Here is a 17,777-nt window from a genome sequence, read left to right on the forward strand (position 1 = left end):
AAATTATGACTATATGAAGTGTAGTCATCAAAGGCTAGGAACTCCCTCAAGAAGAAACTTCTGCTTTTTGAATCACTTTTTTTTTTTTTTACGAGGTTAAATATTAACCTCGTAAACAAAAATCCTGGCCTATGAAAACCTTGCTAAACAAACTAAATCAGGACTAACTCACCTAATCATAGTCCTTCATACAAATGAGATTTTCATAGATCCACACCAACTCAATTTGTGAAGTACCTTGGAACTAAGAATTATTTCATCCATTGGAAAGCAACATCTATGAGTATAGTCACTAACTCCTGAAATGACCAGCATTTCACACCTACAAACAACAGTGATGTGGTGACTACAGAGAGACCTTACCACTGCATGATTCTAAAGCCAACATAAATAATTTAGAAGACAGCTCTATCTCTGTGGATGGGTCGTGAGATCCCTCAAATGGTCACAAAACTGAAAAGTGAGTACTTAGCTCTACTAGAAGTGGACTGTCTTAAAAATTTGCAGCTTTCAGAGATGCCTGTAGTCTGTACTTAGTTGCACTGTACTTCTCCTATGCATCCTGCCTTGAGTTTTCCTGAATAATTAAAAATACCTTGAATGTTAGAATACGGACCTATTTTTACTCTTAGCAAAACAATCCTTCCTTGGTTTTGTAATACTAAACTTGGAAACCGGCACTTGTTCAGCACCGGAAATTACCACCAGTAAGACCCCACCTCACTATTTTGGAACAGGCAAGCGGAATTTCAAACACAGGACTTTCATCCACCTTTGTCACCAAGGCAGTAGCCACCCCACTAGTTCCCATTTATGCAATTGCATGAATACAAAGATGCAAGGATGAACAAAGAAGATACTTATATTTTTCTTACGTATTTTAAGTGCTGTTTGGAACAAAACATGACAAGTTCAACTAGACGTCTATGGAGCTGTGCCAGCTTGCATCAGCTCAGAATCTAGGCCTCCATACTCACAGCTGCCTTCTGCTTTTAGAATATCCTGTGCACTGCTCTTTCTTGGCTTAGTATTTCTGCAGCTGCTGTTTGGATCACCCTGAAGTTATTTGTTTCTAAGACTAAATATTTCAGACAATGAAAAAAGTTGCTCTAGACCAATAAAAGACTGAAGGTCAGTTCTAAGAAGTTTCACAAACTGCTTTGTCATGTCAGCCTTTCTCCTGCTCAGAGACTGGGATACCTGCTGCTGCAGTAGGTGTGTGCATTTCATCTCTGTCGTCAGGCTCCAAAGAACAGACTCCAGCTTCAATTCCACATCAATGCATTCATCAGTCTTTCTGATTTATGCTTTTTTTCCCCTCCCAAACAAAGAATCTAACAAAATAACCATTGTAAGTCACCAACAGTAATGACCTGCCAGTGTCTCTGTCAGTGCTCTTCTAAAAGACCTTAAACACCCTAATCAATGTCAAGGTCTGTCTCGTTTTATGGGCCACATACTGCACAGCAGCAAGCAGACACCTCGGACTCCTCAGTTCTCAGGGATACAGAATCCACAAAGCATGTCTAAAGATTTTCACCTGCGGCCTCTTAACTAGACCAGTGCCTAGCAACACTTGTCCAGGAGCTACAAAGCCACACACTCATCCTCACTGCACAAACAGATGCATTAAACACCTATTTAAAAGAGCAGCTACACTTCTGTTCTGCAAAAGGAATCAGCATTAAATACAGAGTTAAATCAGACATGAGGGAAACACTCGCTCTTTCATACACTTTAACAAGTTTCCTGAAGATCATACAACATCTGGGGGTGCACACAAGGTTTCCTCTCCACCCAGCACAGTAATTCTTTAAATCCGCATACACAAGAATATGCACAGAAGTTAAAATGGCATAAAAAACCATGAAGAAAGCTAGAGAGATTGATGAGTGCCTCCTACAAAATGTTTCTTTTTTTTCATTTTAACATATCTAAAACCAATATCCAACCATAAAATACATTAGATGATGCATCAATCATAAGCCATTCAGCTGAAGTGAGCAGAGAACACCAGCATAAACTGCAGAAGAACCAGCCCCACTACCTCTTTCACATCCTGCTTTGTTATGACAAATTGAATGTTTAGCATTTAATCTTAGTTCTACAAGAATTTCTGGTTCTGTTCTTTTTTTCCCTTCACCTTGATCGTCTCAATTTGTTTCCTGACCAGCTACTATGAGCCAGGACTCTTACTCAACAGATTCTCAGGCATGTGCTTAACTGCTTTGTTATCAGCAGGTACTAACCTCTATTTTGACTCAACAGAATTTAAGCACATGCTTAACAGTACTTAGAGAATTAGGGAAGTATAATGAGTGCAACTTCACTGACAAGACACAGAAGAGCTAGAGAACCACTAAAAACAAGTGTCTTACAGTGGCAGCATGTAGATCTAGTTATAGTTTAAGCAAAATTTATTCTAAGAAAATTTCAGGAACTTCATTAGTAAAACCAGTTATGGGAAATTCTTTAAAAAAAAATACAACAACAAGAAAGATTACAGGAGGCTTTGAATACCTCTTTGTGTACTCTCATCTACATCAACAGCCTGGTCTTCAGGGAGTACAACCTTATTTGATCTCAACCTTTGTGTGCAGATATGATGCAACTGGGTATATAAAAAGAATGAGCAAGGAATTAAATTTCACAGTATTTTTTTTTTTTGCTATTTAGTAAAAGAAATCCATGATACCCAAAAGCCCTGTATGAACTGCTGTTTGAGAAAAGTCATATGGACCTTTGCAGTCGTTTGCAATAAACATATGATAAATTGCTCTTTGTATTATCTTTCAAGTAATTAACTCTCAACAGTTCATAAAATTAAGTTTCTCTAAAAATCCCAAGTTCAATAAATGATTCAGTCTTCAGCAGGCAATAGTTGAAAGCATCTGTCACCTATGTCAAGAAAAAAAGTAGATCACTAGTCTAAATGCTTCCATACACCTTGTTAGGATGGGATAAAGTTCCCACTCTCTCTCCACTGGGCCCAATGCAAAGCCTTAGCATTAGAATCCCAGTGCAGATGGAGCTCATAAGCTCCTTAGAACTTCTAGAAAGCCACTGCTGAATAGACACATTGGATCTGATTTTGTAGAGATCTATTGAAATGAAATCCAGTGCTTTTCATAGTCTTGAGCACTTAGCAGATTGAATTGAACATTGAAGATCACATTTTGAGAAATGTTAAGTATTATTCACTCCGTTGACTTCATCGCCTTTGTTGAAGATGCTTGTTTAAATATCTCAGTGAAACAAGTGAGTAAGTGAAAGAAAGCCTCATTAACCAGGGTAGGCTATTTTCAGGTTTCTGATTCAGGAGATTAGCCCACAGCGTTCCCAACTGCTGTCTGCGCATCTTGAGTGGATGTTGGTTTGGAGGGTCACTTTAGAAAATGTTACTACTTCAAAAACATGTTGTTCCTAGTGGACCATTCTTAAAATGACCAAGCCACTTCTAAACTAAAATGTAATGACTATCACAAGAATAGCTCCTCCTCTAAGTGGGAAAGTTGACAGATAACCTGCACGGTTCTGTCTGCAGCATGTCAGTCATGCTTTCACTTCTGAATGAAGAAAGCATCATATGAAGTGTACTAAGCGTCCCATGAAGTAAGCTCTCTTATGGGAAAAAAAAAAGGCCTGTAACTTTTGACCCATTAAGTATTTTTAGTTTTCTGGTTGTACATTCCAAACGAAGTTAGAACAACAACTACTGGAAGCACAGAGAGCACGTCCACTGCTTCAGCTCTGACCATTGCAGGTTAAGCCATTCCAGGTAATGACTGTGCTCCCTGTGACATCTCGGGGTGGGGGTGCTGAGAAGCACTTACACTCCCATAAGCATGAAAGCCAACAATTTTTCAAAAGCCAGTTGTCTTGTATGCTTCTTGCATGTCTCTTTTGGGCTGAACTGGCACTGACAATGCTGGTGTCATTATGCAGGTATGGATCGATGCAGCTACTCAGATATTTTACTCCTTAGGAGCCGGGTTTGGCGTTTTAATTGCATTTGCCAGTTACAACAAGTTTGACAACAACTGTTACAGGTAAGACAGCTTAGTGTTCCATTACTGCTTCAGAATGATACTATTTTACTCTAGCTGCAGCTGGAATAAGTACTAAGCTATCTTTTTATCTTCAGTCATTTATTAATGATGGTCAGTCTTGTGTAGACATAGCAACCAACCCAAATCTTGAACCACTGTCTTTCTTACTGAAATTTTAGTAACAGGAACCTGCCAAGATATCTGCTGTACAGCAAAACAGAATGGGATTAGGCTTGGACTTTAGACAGCTGTGTAAACTGTGCTTGTGTTTGTCTTTCAAAAGTACTATTAAGTGCAACAGTGAACACGAAATGAAATGTTATTGGTTCAGGAACTACAAGTTGAAGGATTCCAGCTTCCAGAAGTGTTTCTGTGCTTTGGGATTACATTTCTGATATTTTATGTTGAGCTCCAATTTAGGAATGCACTTTAAATCAAGAAAGTTTGTAAGTGTTTTGCTGAATCACCGCCATGGAAATTCAACCAGAATGCTCAAGGTTTATTAACATTCCATTTTTGGAATGAAAACAAGCATCACTTTAAATTTTCCCATGAATTATAAATATGGAAAGTACATGTATTAAAAATGTATTGTGAATTGAAGGATAGCAAATTAAAAGGTACAAGAAAATATATAGACTTAAACTGCCTTCGAAAGCCAAAATCATAGAATACTTCTACTACCTTCAGGGAGCTTTGTACTTAGCCCAGAACAATTTAAGGTTTCCAGCTGATTTTATTGCAGTAGGAAATATTACCAGGTTTGAGAATCCATCAGTTAAGAGTGCTAGTCATAGCAGGCTTCCAATCTAACATTTATCATCTGCAAATAATTCTACATTAATCTCATAACAGCTCCCTACATAACTGTTTTTCTTCTGTATTCTAATTTTGCTGTGAAACAGAAAAAAATCCACTTGAAACTAAGAGAACACTTCATACTATAGGTGAAATCATATTACCTAGTTCTTAGGTTATTATATTTGGTCCATAAGCCTTGCCTTCCCTGTAAGAGTAAACTATAGTTTTATTAAATACCATGGTTTTGTTCTAACTATAAAAGCAAGCTTCAATTCCGGAGTATTTACAACACTTACAAATATCCTTCTATTTGAACAAAAAAACCTCCATGTGCTGACATTTTATTCAAAATGTTTTCTTGAAAGAGAACCAATTGAAAAAAGTATTGTTTCCAAAGGAAGGCCATGGGTCAGCACTATACTGTCCTATCTATGCCTCAACACACCCTCCTTGAGAGGAGTATTTTGGGTAATGGGAGGTAGGCTAACAATACTGATAATCAGGGCCAAAAAAAATATGAAAATCTGTTAAATTATAATCTAGTTTTACATGTCAAACACTGAGAGCTACGTCAGCTCAATTTAGAGGGAGATAAGCATCACGTAATCCAGTTATTGACTAAACAGAAAGAAGCATTACTCACTTGCATAAGAATGTGTTTGAATTGTGCGAAAAAAAGAAATACTGTTGCCATTTTGTCAGTGACAAATACCTAGCAATTTTCTTCTTTAATAACTGAAAAGAATTTGAGTTGATGGGTCCAATCTAGTCTCTCTTGATCCTACAGCTTTCCTGCAGGAAAACACTTCAATAATTGCAGGACATAAATTCAACATTATTAAAATAAAGCAATATAAGGAAGAGGATAAAGTTTGGTGTATAGCACCTATGTTTTATGGTAGCGTAACTGATAAAAGGAAATCTTATTTACTTTCCACTTATTGAAGCACTGTTTGGCATTACTGATGTTCACAGATCCATGTTCTCAGTTCTGAAGGTCATATGCAATGAAAGATTACACAGAAGACACTGTGCAGATTAGGTGGACATCTGAAGATGTATGGTCTACTTCTCTGCAAGCCAGTTTTGGTAACAGGGCTTATTAATACCCAGGAAAACTCATATCTATCTTAATAATATGGCAGAATGAATAAAAGCCCAGCTTTGTACAATCATTAGTATATTATGAACAGTAGATAATATTTAACCTTTAATCCAGACTTACTATGATAATTATCAGCTGAAGAGGAGCTGTAGTTTTTCCATTTTTTTCAGAGATGAAGGGACCTCATTACAGACCAAGGATGGTTACCCAGTGCATCTGAATGGCACCACAGTTTGCTAAAAATGCACTCCTGGAGTTATCTGAAAATGCTACTGAATATCTGCTCACACAGATGGATTAATAGTAAAGCTCTATCACTTCAGGCCACTCTGCTGCTGTGTTGGGGCTACCAGCTAGGATAATGACATTACTCTTTAAAATTTTAGTATTTAGTACAGCTTTGTTGATTTTTTTTTTTTTTAACAGAAAGCAGTTTTAAATCAAAATAGTAAAACAGAAGTAGGTCATTTCCTAGCATAGTATGTCCATTTGAGCCATTGATCATAACTGCACAAGTAGAATTTTCACAAAAATCTTCTTGTGGCTGTAAGACAATCGCTATCTAGTTCTTATTTTTTTTTTCCACTGGGCTGTTCTCTCCACCACTAGGGATGCTTTGCTGACTAGCACCATTAACTGTGTCACAAGCTTCATCTCAGGATTCGCAATTTTCTCCATCTTGGGATACATGGCTCATGAGCACAAAGTTAAAATTGAGGATGTAGCCACTGAAGGTAGGAAGCTAATTTTATACTAGTTTTACCCCTTTTTGTCCACCATGTCTTTGCAAATGTCTTTATTTCAAACAATCATGTGAAATCCTGTGGAAGTGACCTGAATTAATTCACTTGGAACTAAAACTCTGTGTGTAAATGCCTTGCTGAAATGTGAACTCTAAATGATATTGATTCATCTCACCTCTACTGAATTCTCCAACATCCTGCCCCTTAAAAGTTTAGCCTGCACAACAAATGGGCATTAACCACTGCATAGTATCTTGCAGAAGTATTGCTGTTCAGGTGCCTCAGGTTACTGGTTTGGATGGTTTTGGCAAGCTGTAGTCCTTCCTCTGGTAACAGGTCCTTCATGATTTAAGTTCCTGTACCTCTCACCACATCTGAGAATTCTCCTGCCAAACAGTGGAGTCCACACACACACAGTTCCCTCTCAACTACTAGCTGAAAAACAGCTAGTAAGGCTGCAAATACCAATGAAGATTATTAGAAGTGGAAAGGAATGGGCCAGACTTTTTTTTAAATACAAAACTGTCATGGGCTCATTATTAAAATATTTTGGATATATTTTTGGTATAATGCAAATTTTGTTTTAACAGCTACTCAGAAGTGTGATATGGACTGATGTAAACACCAGCTTAAGTCATAATTTATCCTATTAAAATGAACTTTTTTGAAGCTAAGAAACATCATTTAGTAATACTACTATGTTTTTTTTTTTTTTCTTCTATTTCAGGAGCCGGTTTAGTTTTCATCCTGTATCCAGAGGCAATTTCAACTCTTTCAGGATCCACATTTTGGGCTGTTGTATTCTTCATCATGCTTCTTACTCTTGGCATTGACAGTTCTGTGAGTATTTTTTTTTTCCTTCTAGCCTTGACATTTTTTCCTTTACTGTTATATTCTGTTACCAGGGAGGTATCAACCTTAAGGTTGAAATAAACAGGGCGTTTATTGCATTTCAGATACACAATCTGTACATTACCTGCATCTGTTTTCATAGTCACAGCCAACACACCAATACCATGACTCCTGGCAGCATATTTAAAGACTCACGATATCTAAGAGGTCTAGGAAGAGATAAAATCTTTGACAAGCTAGAAAATAATTACTTGCTGCTGCTTTTTTATGACCTTACAGAGGGATTGTTCAACAGCAATTATTACTGTCTAAAGGTATGACCCAGCATCACTGGTATCAACTGTCTCCACTATGAATGTGCAAAAAGGTTTTGAAACCCTATTTGCAAGACACAAGCTACAATAAGATATTGAGTAGAGTAGTTTTTAGAAGAGATTTTGAAGTGTGCTGAAATTCATTAATCTGCTCAATATAGACAGTGTCTGAAGGTAGTCTGATTTTTTTTTCCTACAATCAGTGATACAGAATTTCCTGTAAATTTAGCCACAATTTTAAAATCACACTAGAATATTTCCATAATGGTTTCCTTTTACTACTATCTTACTGCAAAATGTCTAGTCTAACAAGTCTATTTGCTCTTTTCATAATGTGATGACTTCTGCTGTACTACGATATTTTGGATAACAGGAATTTCAGCCCAGAAAATAACCCAAGTCCCCTAACAACTTCTGTACTGCTTCCTTCTTGCCAAAGAGGCATCAAGACATCCTGTTATATTTAGCCAAAAAATGTTGATTAATTTCTGGGAAAACCAAACAGGGTCTTTAAGGAATAGTGAACTATGAACTAACATTCGTCATTTTTAGTAAGGTAGGGGTTTCTTACTATTCCAAAGCAGAGAAGTCTCTTTTGTAGTCCTGAACATATAGAGCTGATCTAGGCATTTCTGTCTGGAAATGGCAAAAAACAGTGTTTCTATTATTTACAACATCAGAAAAACTCATTCAATTTTCAAGGACAAGGAAAAAGAATCAATTGACATGGAAGAGAGCAAAACTAAGAAAAATGAGGTTGCAACAGGAAGCTTTGATAGTCATTGGTATTGGCAAATAGCTGAATGTGGCTTGAGGTCTGTGCTGTAAAGGTCAGATTCAGGTCTAAGTGCTTCCAAAGTGTTTGGTATTTTGGATTCCAGATCAGGTTCAATCAAGTTAATCTTCATACACTACTATTTGGGTCTTTATTCAAAAGTCTGACGCAAGATTATATCCGGGTTTGTAGTTTGGTCATTTTTCATGTAAGCAAATATGAAGGATGGAAAGCAAGGGTGCAGCACAGTACAAAGGCACGAAGACCAGTGGGAACAGGGCAGAAGTAAGAAGAAAACGTATGCTTGGAAATGTTTCAATCCAAAACAGTTACCAACTTTGCAACAGCAGTAAATTTAAGACAATGCAAAGAAATGATTGAGTGACAGTCACGCAGCGGTTTAGATCGCAAAACACACTTTTCCTACAAGGGTAGAAAACTCATTCTCAGGGAGCTAATTAAAATACTGTGAACTGATAAACTGTGGCTAAATTTAGCTTTTTCTTTCTGAAAGGGGAGGAATTTGCTTGTTCATGTTTTGGTCAGAATTGTCATCATTTACCTCAGGAAACTGAGGTCATGCAGTATTTTTTTTAATGGTCTTCTCAACTCTCCCCCTTATATCCAACTGATTAAGTCCCTGAAGGAAAAATGAAAAATTTTAAAGCTAAAGATCAAATAAACCCCAAAGCTAAAGAGGAATAATTATATATGAGTACTTTTATTCATGCATATAAGCCTGTGCTGCCATAAAAATACAGACATCTGTACAAAAATGGAACTGTCAAAATGTTTAAGCAAAGAGAAGTCTGATCATGCAAGTTCAAGCTAGCAACAATTAAAAGGACAGAAAAGGAACTAATGTTTGCAAACATTTTTTTGAATAGGTACCTAACTTGGCACAAGGAATTAACAGGGGGAATAAATCATGACACATTAAGAAGTTACCCTTAGCCAAAACCACCCAAAACGTCTCTTTCCATTTTCAACTTCCCCAAGACCATTTAAGTGCCAACACGGTAGCAACTTCTGAGAACATCAAATATTATCCCATCTTAACTGCAGGGCACTCATTGATGCCCTTTCTCTCCCCTCCAGACACTATATTGGGATATTACAGAGGTAAAAAATACTCACAACTAAAAAAAAAAAAAATAAAAATAAAATAAAAGATGCCCTGCCCTAGCAATTTTTCTCTAGAGAGGAATCACTCAAATTCTGAAGAGATAATTCTCTGCTACTGACTTCAACCAGAGATGATGGTTTCATCAAATTGTTACAGGAAAGGAACAGGCTACGTCAGCACCTGCTCACCAACTATCATTTTGCACCAAGCACTCCTGGTCTTGCCATGATCTTTCAGCATCAGAAAAACATGGAATCCAGCCTCCCCAAAATAGAAAATAAGTTTAATTATCATGACAAGAAAACTTGGGAAGTACCTTCCCAATATTCCAAAGCAATGGCTACTGTTCAGCATCAGCTTCTAGAAGACAAAGTAAAATTCTCTCATGTTGTCAACAAAAATAACTACATCAAGATTCCTACCTAGTGATTCTTCCAGGTCTGTAAAGATATTTGTCAAATGGATTTGGTTAATCGATGGCTAAACTGAATCTTTGTTTAGTACCTTTCCCCTAGGTGCTTGTTGTGTCTGTCTTTATATTAGAAATCTCTTGAGGAGTTTGGTTACTTAAGCTACCAGCTTTTTCCCTAAAATATATCAAAATCTTATTTTTCCCAGAGTGCTGTCTACTTACTACCCTGGTGAGTCAGCAAAGGTTCTGCAGAGGATAAGGCTACAAAGCCAACAACCATGGCACTCGATGTCCAGTTCCCTGACTCAGTTCTCCACCCTGAGAAATTACATCATACCTCAGAACACCAGTGATTTACAGCTGGAATATCAGAAATCATAGAGTGCTAGGGAATTAGTTACACAAGCCATTTGACACTTTGATCTGTGCTTACAATAGTCAGCAGTGTAATAACCAGAGCTCTTCCCTTCCTCAGATGGGCGGAATGGAGGCTGTCATCACTGGCCTGGCAGATGATTTCCAAATTCTGAAGCAGCACAGAAAGCTCTTCACCTTTGGCGTTTCTTTTGGCACTTTCCTACTTGCTCTTTTTTGCATCACCAATGTAAGTGCAACAGAACTTTCCATTAACAAGGTACCTTAAAAAATGCAGTTAAACTCATCAGACAGAAATGTGAACAGGCTCAGGTGACTGGTTTTGTTGTCTATTTTAATAACTTTATGGTCAGAACATTAGTTTTAGTCTTATCTACATGAAGCCTCTTTGCTCTTCTGTACAGGATTCATTAGCTATCAAACCTACAAGTCTTTGTTAAAAAGTATTATCTGTGATACTTCTTGGTTTGGTTTGGGTTTGTGTGTTTTGGGTTTTTTCAATCACATTAAATGGAAAACTGTTCAGTGCTTAATGGCACCTGTTTAGAGTTCAGTTCACCTCACCAGCTGGAATCCACAAAACTGCCCAGACTTGCCCAAATGTCTTGGTTCACATACCTGAAGAAGAGCATTTCTAATGTGTACAAAATACAAATAAAAACTCCTATGATCCCATCATATTAAATCCAATCCATCATATTAAATCAAATCAATTTGATTTTGTCCTCTGAAATTTTAAGGATCTATTTTCAAAACATGTTTCTTGCACAAGCATATTGATCATTCACCTTGCTAAGTCTGACAGCAAAGGCATTCATTTAGAGCAGGTGTAAAGCAAAAACAAGAGGTCAAACTCAAATGTCATTCAATGAGCAACATTGTCTTTTAGCACAACAACCAAAGTTCATCCAGTTTTTGCACAAGTCCCCACAGAATTCAAAAACTAGACGAGGCCTAAGTACTATTCCCTTTGGCTTTTTTTAAATATGCATTTCTGTCTCAGAAAACAACATTTTGTAAGAAAAAAGAAAACCAATTCATCATAGAGATTAAAATCACCTAGAGATCTAAGTAGTAGAAGTGCTATTTAAACCATTGGCAAAACCATGAAAAATCATCCCTTTGTTCCTCCCCTTCTGAACAGGCATAGTCAGATTAAGTTTGGTTGTAAAAAAAAAAAGTTATGAAAAATCTACTGCAACTGCAAACATTTCAGCTGTTTACATGTGACAAAGAATGTCCCGAAACAGTTCATTCAGGTTCACTTTGAAACAAGTAAACATACCATGGCCTTACATTCCTTGTAGCCCAAACAACAAAAAAAAAAAAGCAGTAATTTAAACAAATTCATACCACGTTGTAAAATGAAGCAAAAAGTAGTTCAAATTGTAGCTAAGAAATACCAGAAACAAGACTTCAGTAAATGCACTTCCAGTTTCTACTCATGAGCCACTGAAGAACAGAAATTGCTGTGGTGAAGGAAGATGATCTGGTTTGCACCCTCCCCTGAGCAAAACTGGGCTGGTAACAGAGACTTAGCATTCAACTGCCCCCTTTGCAGGAACATTGGAAAAGAGATGCAGGTGGTCTGGGAAAAGGAGACATCAGTCCATGGCTGCAGATTGACTGGCCTTAGGAACCAACTGAGTGATAATGGCTTGTGGAAACTCTCATAGTGCTCTGTTCCCGACAAAAATTTAGGAAGATCTTCATTAACTACTGTAGACAGGCCCTGTCCTACAAGCTGCTGAGCATTTCCCCCAGCAGCCAATGCCTTCAGCTTCCCCTGACTGCAGAGTGCCAAGAGCACTCATGAATCACCCTCAGCCATGGCCTCTGCTTCCCAGCTAAGTGAGGACACCAGTGCAAGGAAGCCTCTTTAGGAGAGTTGCAATTCTGCAGCATCAGCTCCATAGTAAGACACTTACTATGTATCTAAAGTTACATGAGATGAGTTAAGAGAAAGTTTCAAGTGAAGTACATTCTGTTAACTAAGTAACTAAACTACCAAGATGATTCTATTTGTAACTGGTGTTTTGTTGCATCTTTTAACTCCCCAATGCTAGGGTGGAATTTATGTGCTTACACTTCTGGACACGTTTGCAGCTGGGACTTCAATATTGTTTGCTGTTCTAATGGAGGCAATTGGAGTTTCCTGGTTTTATGGTAAGCACTTCATCTTGCACCTGCAAAATCTTGTCTAAAATTTTAAGAGCTCATGACAGGCTTAAATGCTTTGTTTGAAGGAAAAACGGCACAGCCTTGTATACATGAAACCACGGCAAGTCATATTTCATACAATGACTTTCATCTGATTTATGAACAGTAACAGGAATGCTGATGTTCAGTGAGCCAAGCTTTGAAACCCTACACAAAGCCAAAGAAAACTACCCTGTGAAGGAGACTGCAGTGGCATGGAAACATTACTACTTTTGCCAGTAGCTGATGGGTTGCAGTAGCAGGCTTATACCTGGTACTTTCAAAGCAAGTAGATGAGCCTAAATACAGACTCTCCTATTCCTCCTCTCCATGATTTCCCCAGGGCCAATCTCAAGCCCCCCACCCATGCAATACAAATAAAAGTAGTTTGTCTTCAGAGAGTTATAATTCCTATGTTAGTCTCTTGTGTTTGAGACAAGTCTACTTAATTGTAGAACATTAGTCATCTAAAATTTACCTTGTTTCATGGTATGGAATACCAAACATCCTAGACAGCAGAAATAATACATTTTTACTATTTCAAACTAATTTATGCCACAAAAAAAAAAAAAAAAAAAAAAGGGCACAGTAATTTGCTTTATCCCAAATACAGCAGGCTTTAGGAGTACTGAGTAGATTGTGGCACTAGGCTGGAATCGCTGTGTGCCATCCAGAGCGCAGCCATGTGCTACAGCACCATGAAAAACTGCATCTCACAGCTTAAGTCAGGTCTCAGATGGCGTGCCCTGCTTATGAAATATCTTCCCTGCCCTTATCTGGTCTTTAATACTTTTCTCCTCCCTAAAGTAATATAAATGAGAAGCAAGACACTTGATACACAAGTTTCATAGGAAAAAAAAGAGCTTTTTTTTTATTATTTCCCCTGTGTAAACGATCACGATGGCAGACAGCCACATTCACTACTTTAAACCATATGAATGCACTTGGATAACTTTAACTGGGAAAAACCCAACAAACTGAAGTTGTGCTTTCCACCACAACACTGACTGTGGCAACACAGCAGGACAATCAGTCTGCCTGCACTCCTATGTTGTCTAATTTCACCAAGGAAAAAGAAACAATCTGCTACTAGAAGTGACAAAGATGAATGAAACCCTACTACTGCTACTCTCAAAGAAGTAAAAAGGCTAAACAGAATATTGCTTATGCTAGAAATATTTGAATATTGGCATGCTAAACTTCTGATTATAAAGTTATGAGAGAATATCTGGCCCATTCCCAATTCAGCATTTAACGAATGAGATTTTTTTAAGTAGCTGAAGTTAGTGTTTCAAACATTTCTCTTTTTCCCCTATGCCCCCAACATAGAGGCATTCTTTTTACAATCTAGCACTGACCCGGAATTCAAAATGTCCCCTATCATATAGGAAGGTAAGGCAATTCATAGCCTCAAGCTTAATTCACTGGAGAAGATGCCTTCTCTGGAAGAGCAGAAATTTCAAAGAGCTGTTAAATCACTATATCAAGCAGGGAGGGAAAAAAAAAAAAAAAGTCATAATTGTTGCCTATCGAAAAGCGTGGCGACCTGGCTCAGGAACCGCACGGCGGCCAACCCCAGGCCGCTCAGTCCATCTGCACACAGACACCAATGCGGTGGATGGCAAAATGGAGTTTACTGGTCTGTAACACAGCATTATATAGCTTGGGTTTACAGCATCACTCCCATCTGCTTACGTCATAAACTAAACACTATTGGTTGTCAGGAGAGGGACACTGTCTTTCCGTACAGCGCGATATCTTCCGGCCGCCAGACCCTAACTACCACACATAATTTAATCTGATTTAGGCATATCTTGCTAAAGAAACAGTGAAAATTATTTTTTTTCTTTTGGGGAGAATGCTAGCAGTTCTTTATCTTGCCACAGAGTACGTAAAATTGTAAGGACCCCAAAATAAGTATCTCATTGTTTCCAAATAAAGCAATAGGATTCTACATCTTCGGTCTTACACAAGTCACCTCACTGCAACAGTCCAAACTATCAATTATATCTGAACTTGCTGGCTGCTAGATTAATCAAGTTTCTTGAGCTCTTGTTTGTCTTCCTGATCTCATATCATACTTGCTAGCTGATCAAAACTCTTTTCATTACTACCAGGTTTCAGTGTCTTAGCAGCCTGCAGATCTTCCTACTGAAGTCTGTACTGACCTAGCTGCCCTGATTTCCAGTGAGGTCGTTCTACGTCTGAAAGTCATCTTCATTTCTATTTGGAGATAGTGTTTAGAGTTAATGTATGATTCAGTACGTTCTTAGACGTCATCATTCGTACTGTCATTTACCTCCCTCAACCACTTTATCCATCTGTTCTGCACCACCATATTCTTCTAGCCAAACTCTCTTACAGTTAAAAACCGTTGATGACTGAATGAGGTGGAAGAATGGCATTCTCCATAAACATGTTCACCCTACTAAAGAAATAGTTATTAGCTTTAATATACAAACTCTGTCACCCAACATCAGTAGGGAGTTAGTAGCTCATATGTTGTTCTCTCTCCAAACAGTGCAGCCACCGATTTCACTAACAACTGTCTTTAGTCCCTGTAAAACAGCCACATGCAGAACAACAATCACAGCTTAGTTTAGAAGCATAGGGATAAAAATATTCTTAGGGTAAGTTATTCTTTATTACTATTAAAATAGGATCTAGTGCACTTTACAAGTGCTAGGCTTTGTATGTGGTTCACAGACTAAGCCAGGGTTAGTCAAATTTTATTTATTTGTTGCACTTTCTGTCCTGGGAAATTATCTGTTCACCTGTCTTAAGCAGGTGACAGACATTTTTACAGCATGACCTGTTGCTTCATGAAGAACTTATTACAGTCCTGAGGGCTATTTAAACTGATTAAATCTGACATGGTCTTGTCTGTCTCTTTTTTTTTCTGATAGACCCCAGTTGCCTTAATGACCCAGCTGAATATTAAGCCAGCCTAAAGGCAAGCACTGACATTTTGGCACAGACCAAAACCATGGAAATTTAGCTCAAATTATACCTATGACCACTTGCTGGGAAGTTTCTTCTTGCAAAGACCAATTGTATGTGTAAGACAAGGGAGAGCTGGTTTGTTTTACTATACAAATGTATTTACTTCTGACTGCTAGCTTGTTACCACTTCCCTTTTTGTGCAACCCTGGTGCCATGCCTCTGATGGGTACCCTAAGAAAAGCCAGGTAGCTCTCCCACGGACACAAAACTGCTCTGCCGTTTCACTTGCAGGAAAACCTCTGCTCAGTCAGACTTCACTGTGAACACCCCCCTGAATGACTAGAATAACCTCAGTATGAGCTAGCAATTATCTTCATCCTCACCTATAATCTCATTGCTTTTATTTACTTAAATAATTTTGAAAAAAAAAAATCCCTTGGACTGAAATTTCAGACCAAAAAGTGCATTTATTATAAAGAAAAAATCTGAGTTGGCTGATTTTGCAAAAGGGAAAGAAGTGAACCAAGTACTGAGTGCAGATGCTTTTGTACAGCCACGTGCCTAGCATAAGAGACAAAGGATGAATGCACACATTGCCACAGAACACTAATGAAGTGGGGAAAACCCCACAAATGACTGCCAGACAATGACTTTTACAGTCTTTTTATCCTTCTCTGATGTTCCCAACAACAATGATCACTGAACTGTATGGAAAAATCTTTCCTCAGCTTCTCGTGGATGAGAGCTGGTATAGCTAGGGTTCTGCATTTGGTACACGCACGCTTGTTAGGACAGAAGCAGGGCCCAGGTGTTGTCTTTACGTGCAGAAGAGCACCTCCAGTGTGGTGAACGGATGATAGGATGGCTGAGTGCTTGTGGGCCAGGGTAAAGGCCAGCAAGAATGATATTGCGACCAGTGTTGTTACAGAATACCTGGTCAGGGTCAGGAAGTGGGAGAAGCCTTCTGTAGGCAACTTAGAGGAGTGTCCAGATAAGAACCTGGTTCTTACAGATGAAGGTATCTAGAGCAACTTCTCAGCATAGATGCTAGGTGGGCAAATCCAAACTGACTCTTCCGGATCTGCTACCTGCACTCAAAGATGAGGTGGTCAGGGATGTGAGCATAAAGCTAAGCAAGTCACAGCTTTATGAACTTGCCAGCAACTGAAGGCCAACAGCATACTGAGTGCTAAGAGAAGCAAAACCAGGAGATTACAGGAAGTGATCACCCTCTACTTGGCACTTGTTAGACTGTACCTGGAATACTGTGTCCTGGTTTTTACCCTCAGTAAAATCAGGTGTTGTTAAACTGGCAAGAATCCAGTGGTGGGCCACCAAGTCATTCAGGAGCTGGAGCACATGCCCACTAAAGAAAGTCTGAGAGAACTGAGCTTAGCCTGGAGGAGGCTTACGGAGGACCCAATAGTAGCCATCCAATACCTGCAAGGAAGTTAACAAGAGAGTCACTAGAAGTTGAAAACCAATCACTATTTGAGCTCTTGTTATGTCTGTCTGGAAACCCAGGAATAAAAGTTTTGGAGATATCTAGTACTTGTCTTTCACCTTCTGCACAATGATAAGTTTCACTCAGTATTCACAGCAGTTGAAATTCAGTCACTTTAAAGTTCACAGAAGGCACTGCAAACAGAAATAGATTAAATTTAAAGAGCACAGATCCTTTTGGGTACTTTACTTGTACATAATATTGGGGGGAGTGGGGAGGGGTTTGGAAATCAAAGAGAAGTTTACACTCAAAAAATGGCCAGACCTTGTAAATACACTACGTACTCGCTGTGTGTAAAGGACTAACTCAAGCTGTCCTAGTTATTTACGTTAAATACATTAAATAAATCCTACTGAACTGATCCACATATAAAGAAACAATTATGAAACAATATACATCCTCTCTAACAAAAAAACTTCATGTCAAAAAAGCTGCCTTTCTGCTGTTTACTTAAAGGGGTTCACCATTAAAAGTAAGCTTCCTGAACACACTACGTATAATAAATTACAAACAAGTAGTCTGACGTGACAGATGGCACTAAAGAACTAGTTCTCTGTGAGCCAATGCCTCTAGGGCATG

The 17,777-nt window shown here is 38.4% G+C and overlaps 1 protein-coding gene across 1 annotated transcript in view; it reads left to right on the top strand.

The window, feature by feature from the left end:
- The window catches only part of SLC6A2 (solute carrier family 6 (neurotransmitter transporter), member 2), a 40,424-nt gene that overhangs the window by 13,704 nt on the left and 8,943 nt on the right, over positions 1 to 17,777 (top strand). The window contains exons 4-8 of the mRNA XM_008943128.1: positions 3,946 to 4,049; positions 6,565 to 6,689; positions 7,426 to 7,538; positions 10,653 to 10,781; positions 12,619 to 12,718. Coding sequence (XP_008941376.1) covers positions 3,946 to 4,049; positions 6,565 to 6,689; positions 7,426 to 7,538; positions 10,653 to 10,781; positions 12,619 to 12,718 — 571 coding nt within the window. The remainder of the gene's footprint in view (positions 1 to 3,945; positions 4,050 to 6,564; positions 6,690 to 7,425; positions 7,539 to 10,652; positions 10,782 to 12,618; positions 12,719 to 17,777) is intronic.

The sequence above is a fragment of the Merops nubicus genome, unplaced genomic scaffold (genome assembly GCF_000691845.1).
Source record: "Merops nubicus isolate BGI_N331 unplaced genomic scaffold, ASM69184v1 scaffold27266, whole genome shotgun sequence".
Classification (NCBI taxonomy): Eukaryota; Metazoa; Chordata; class Aves; order Coraciiformes; family Meropidae; genus Merops; species Merops nubicus.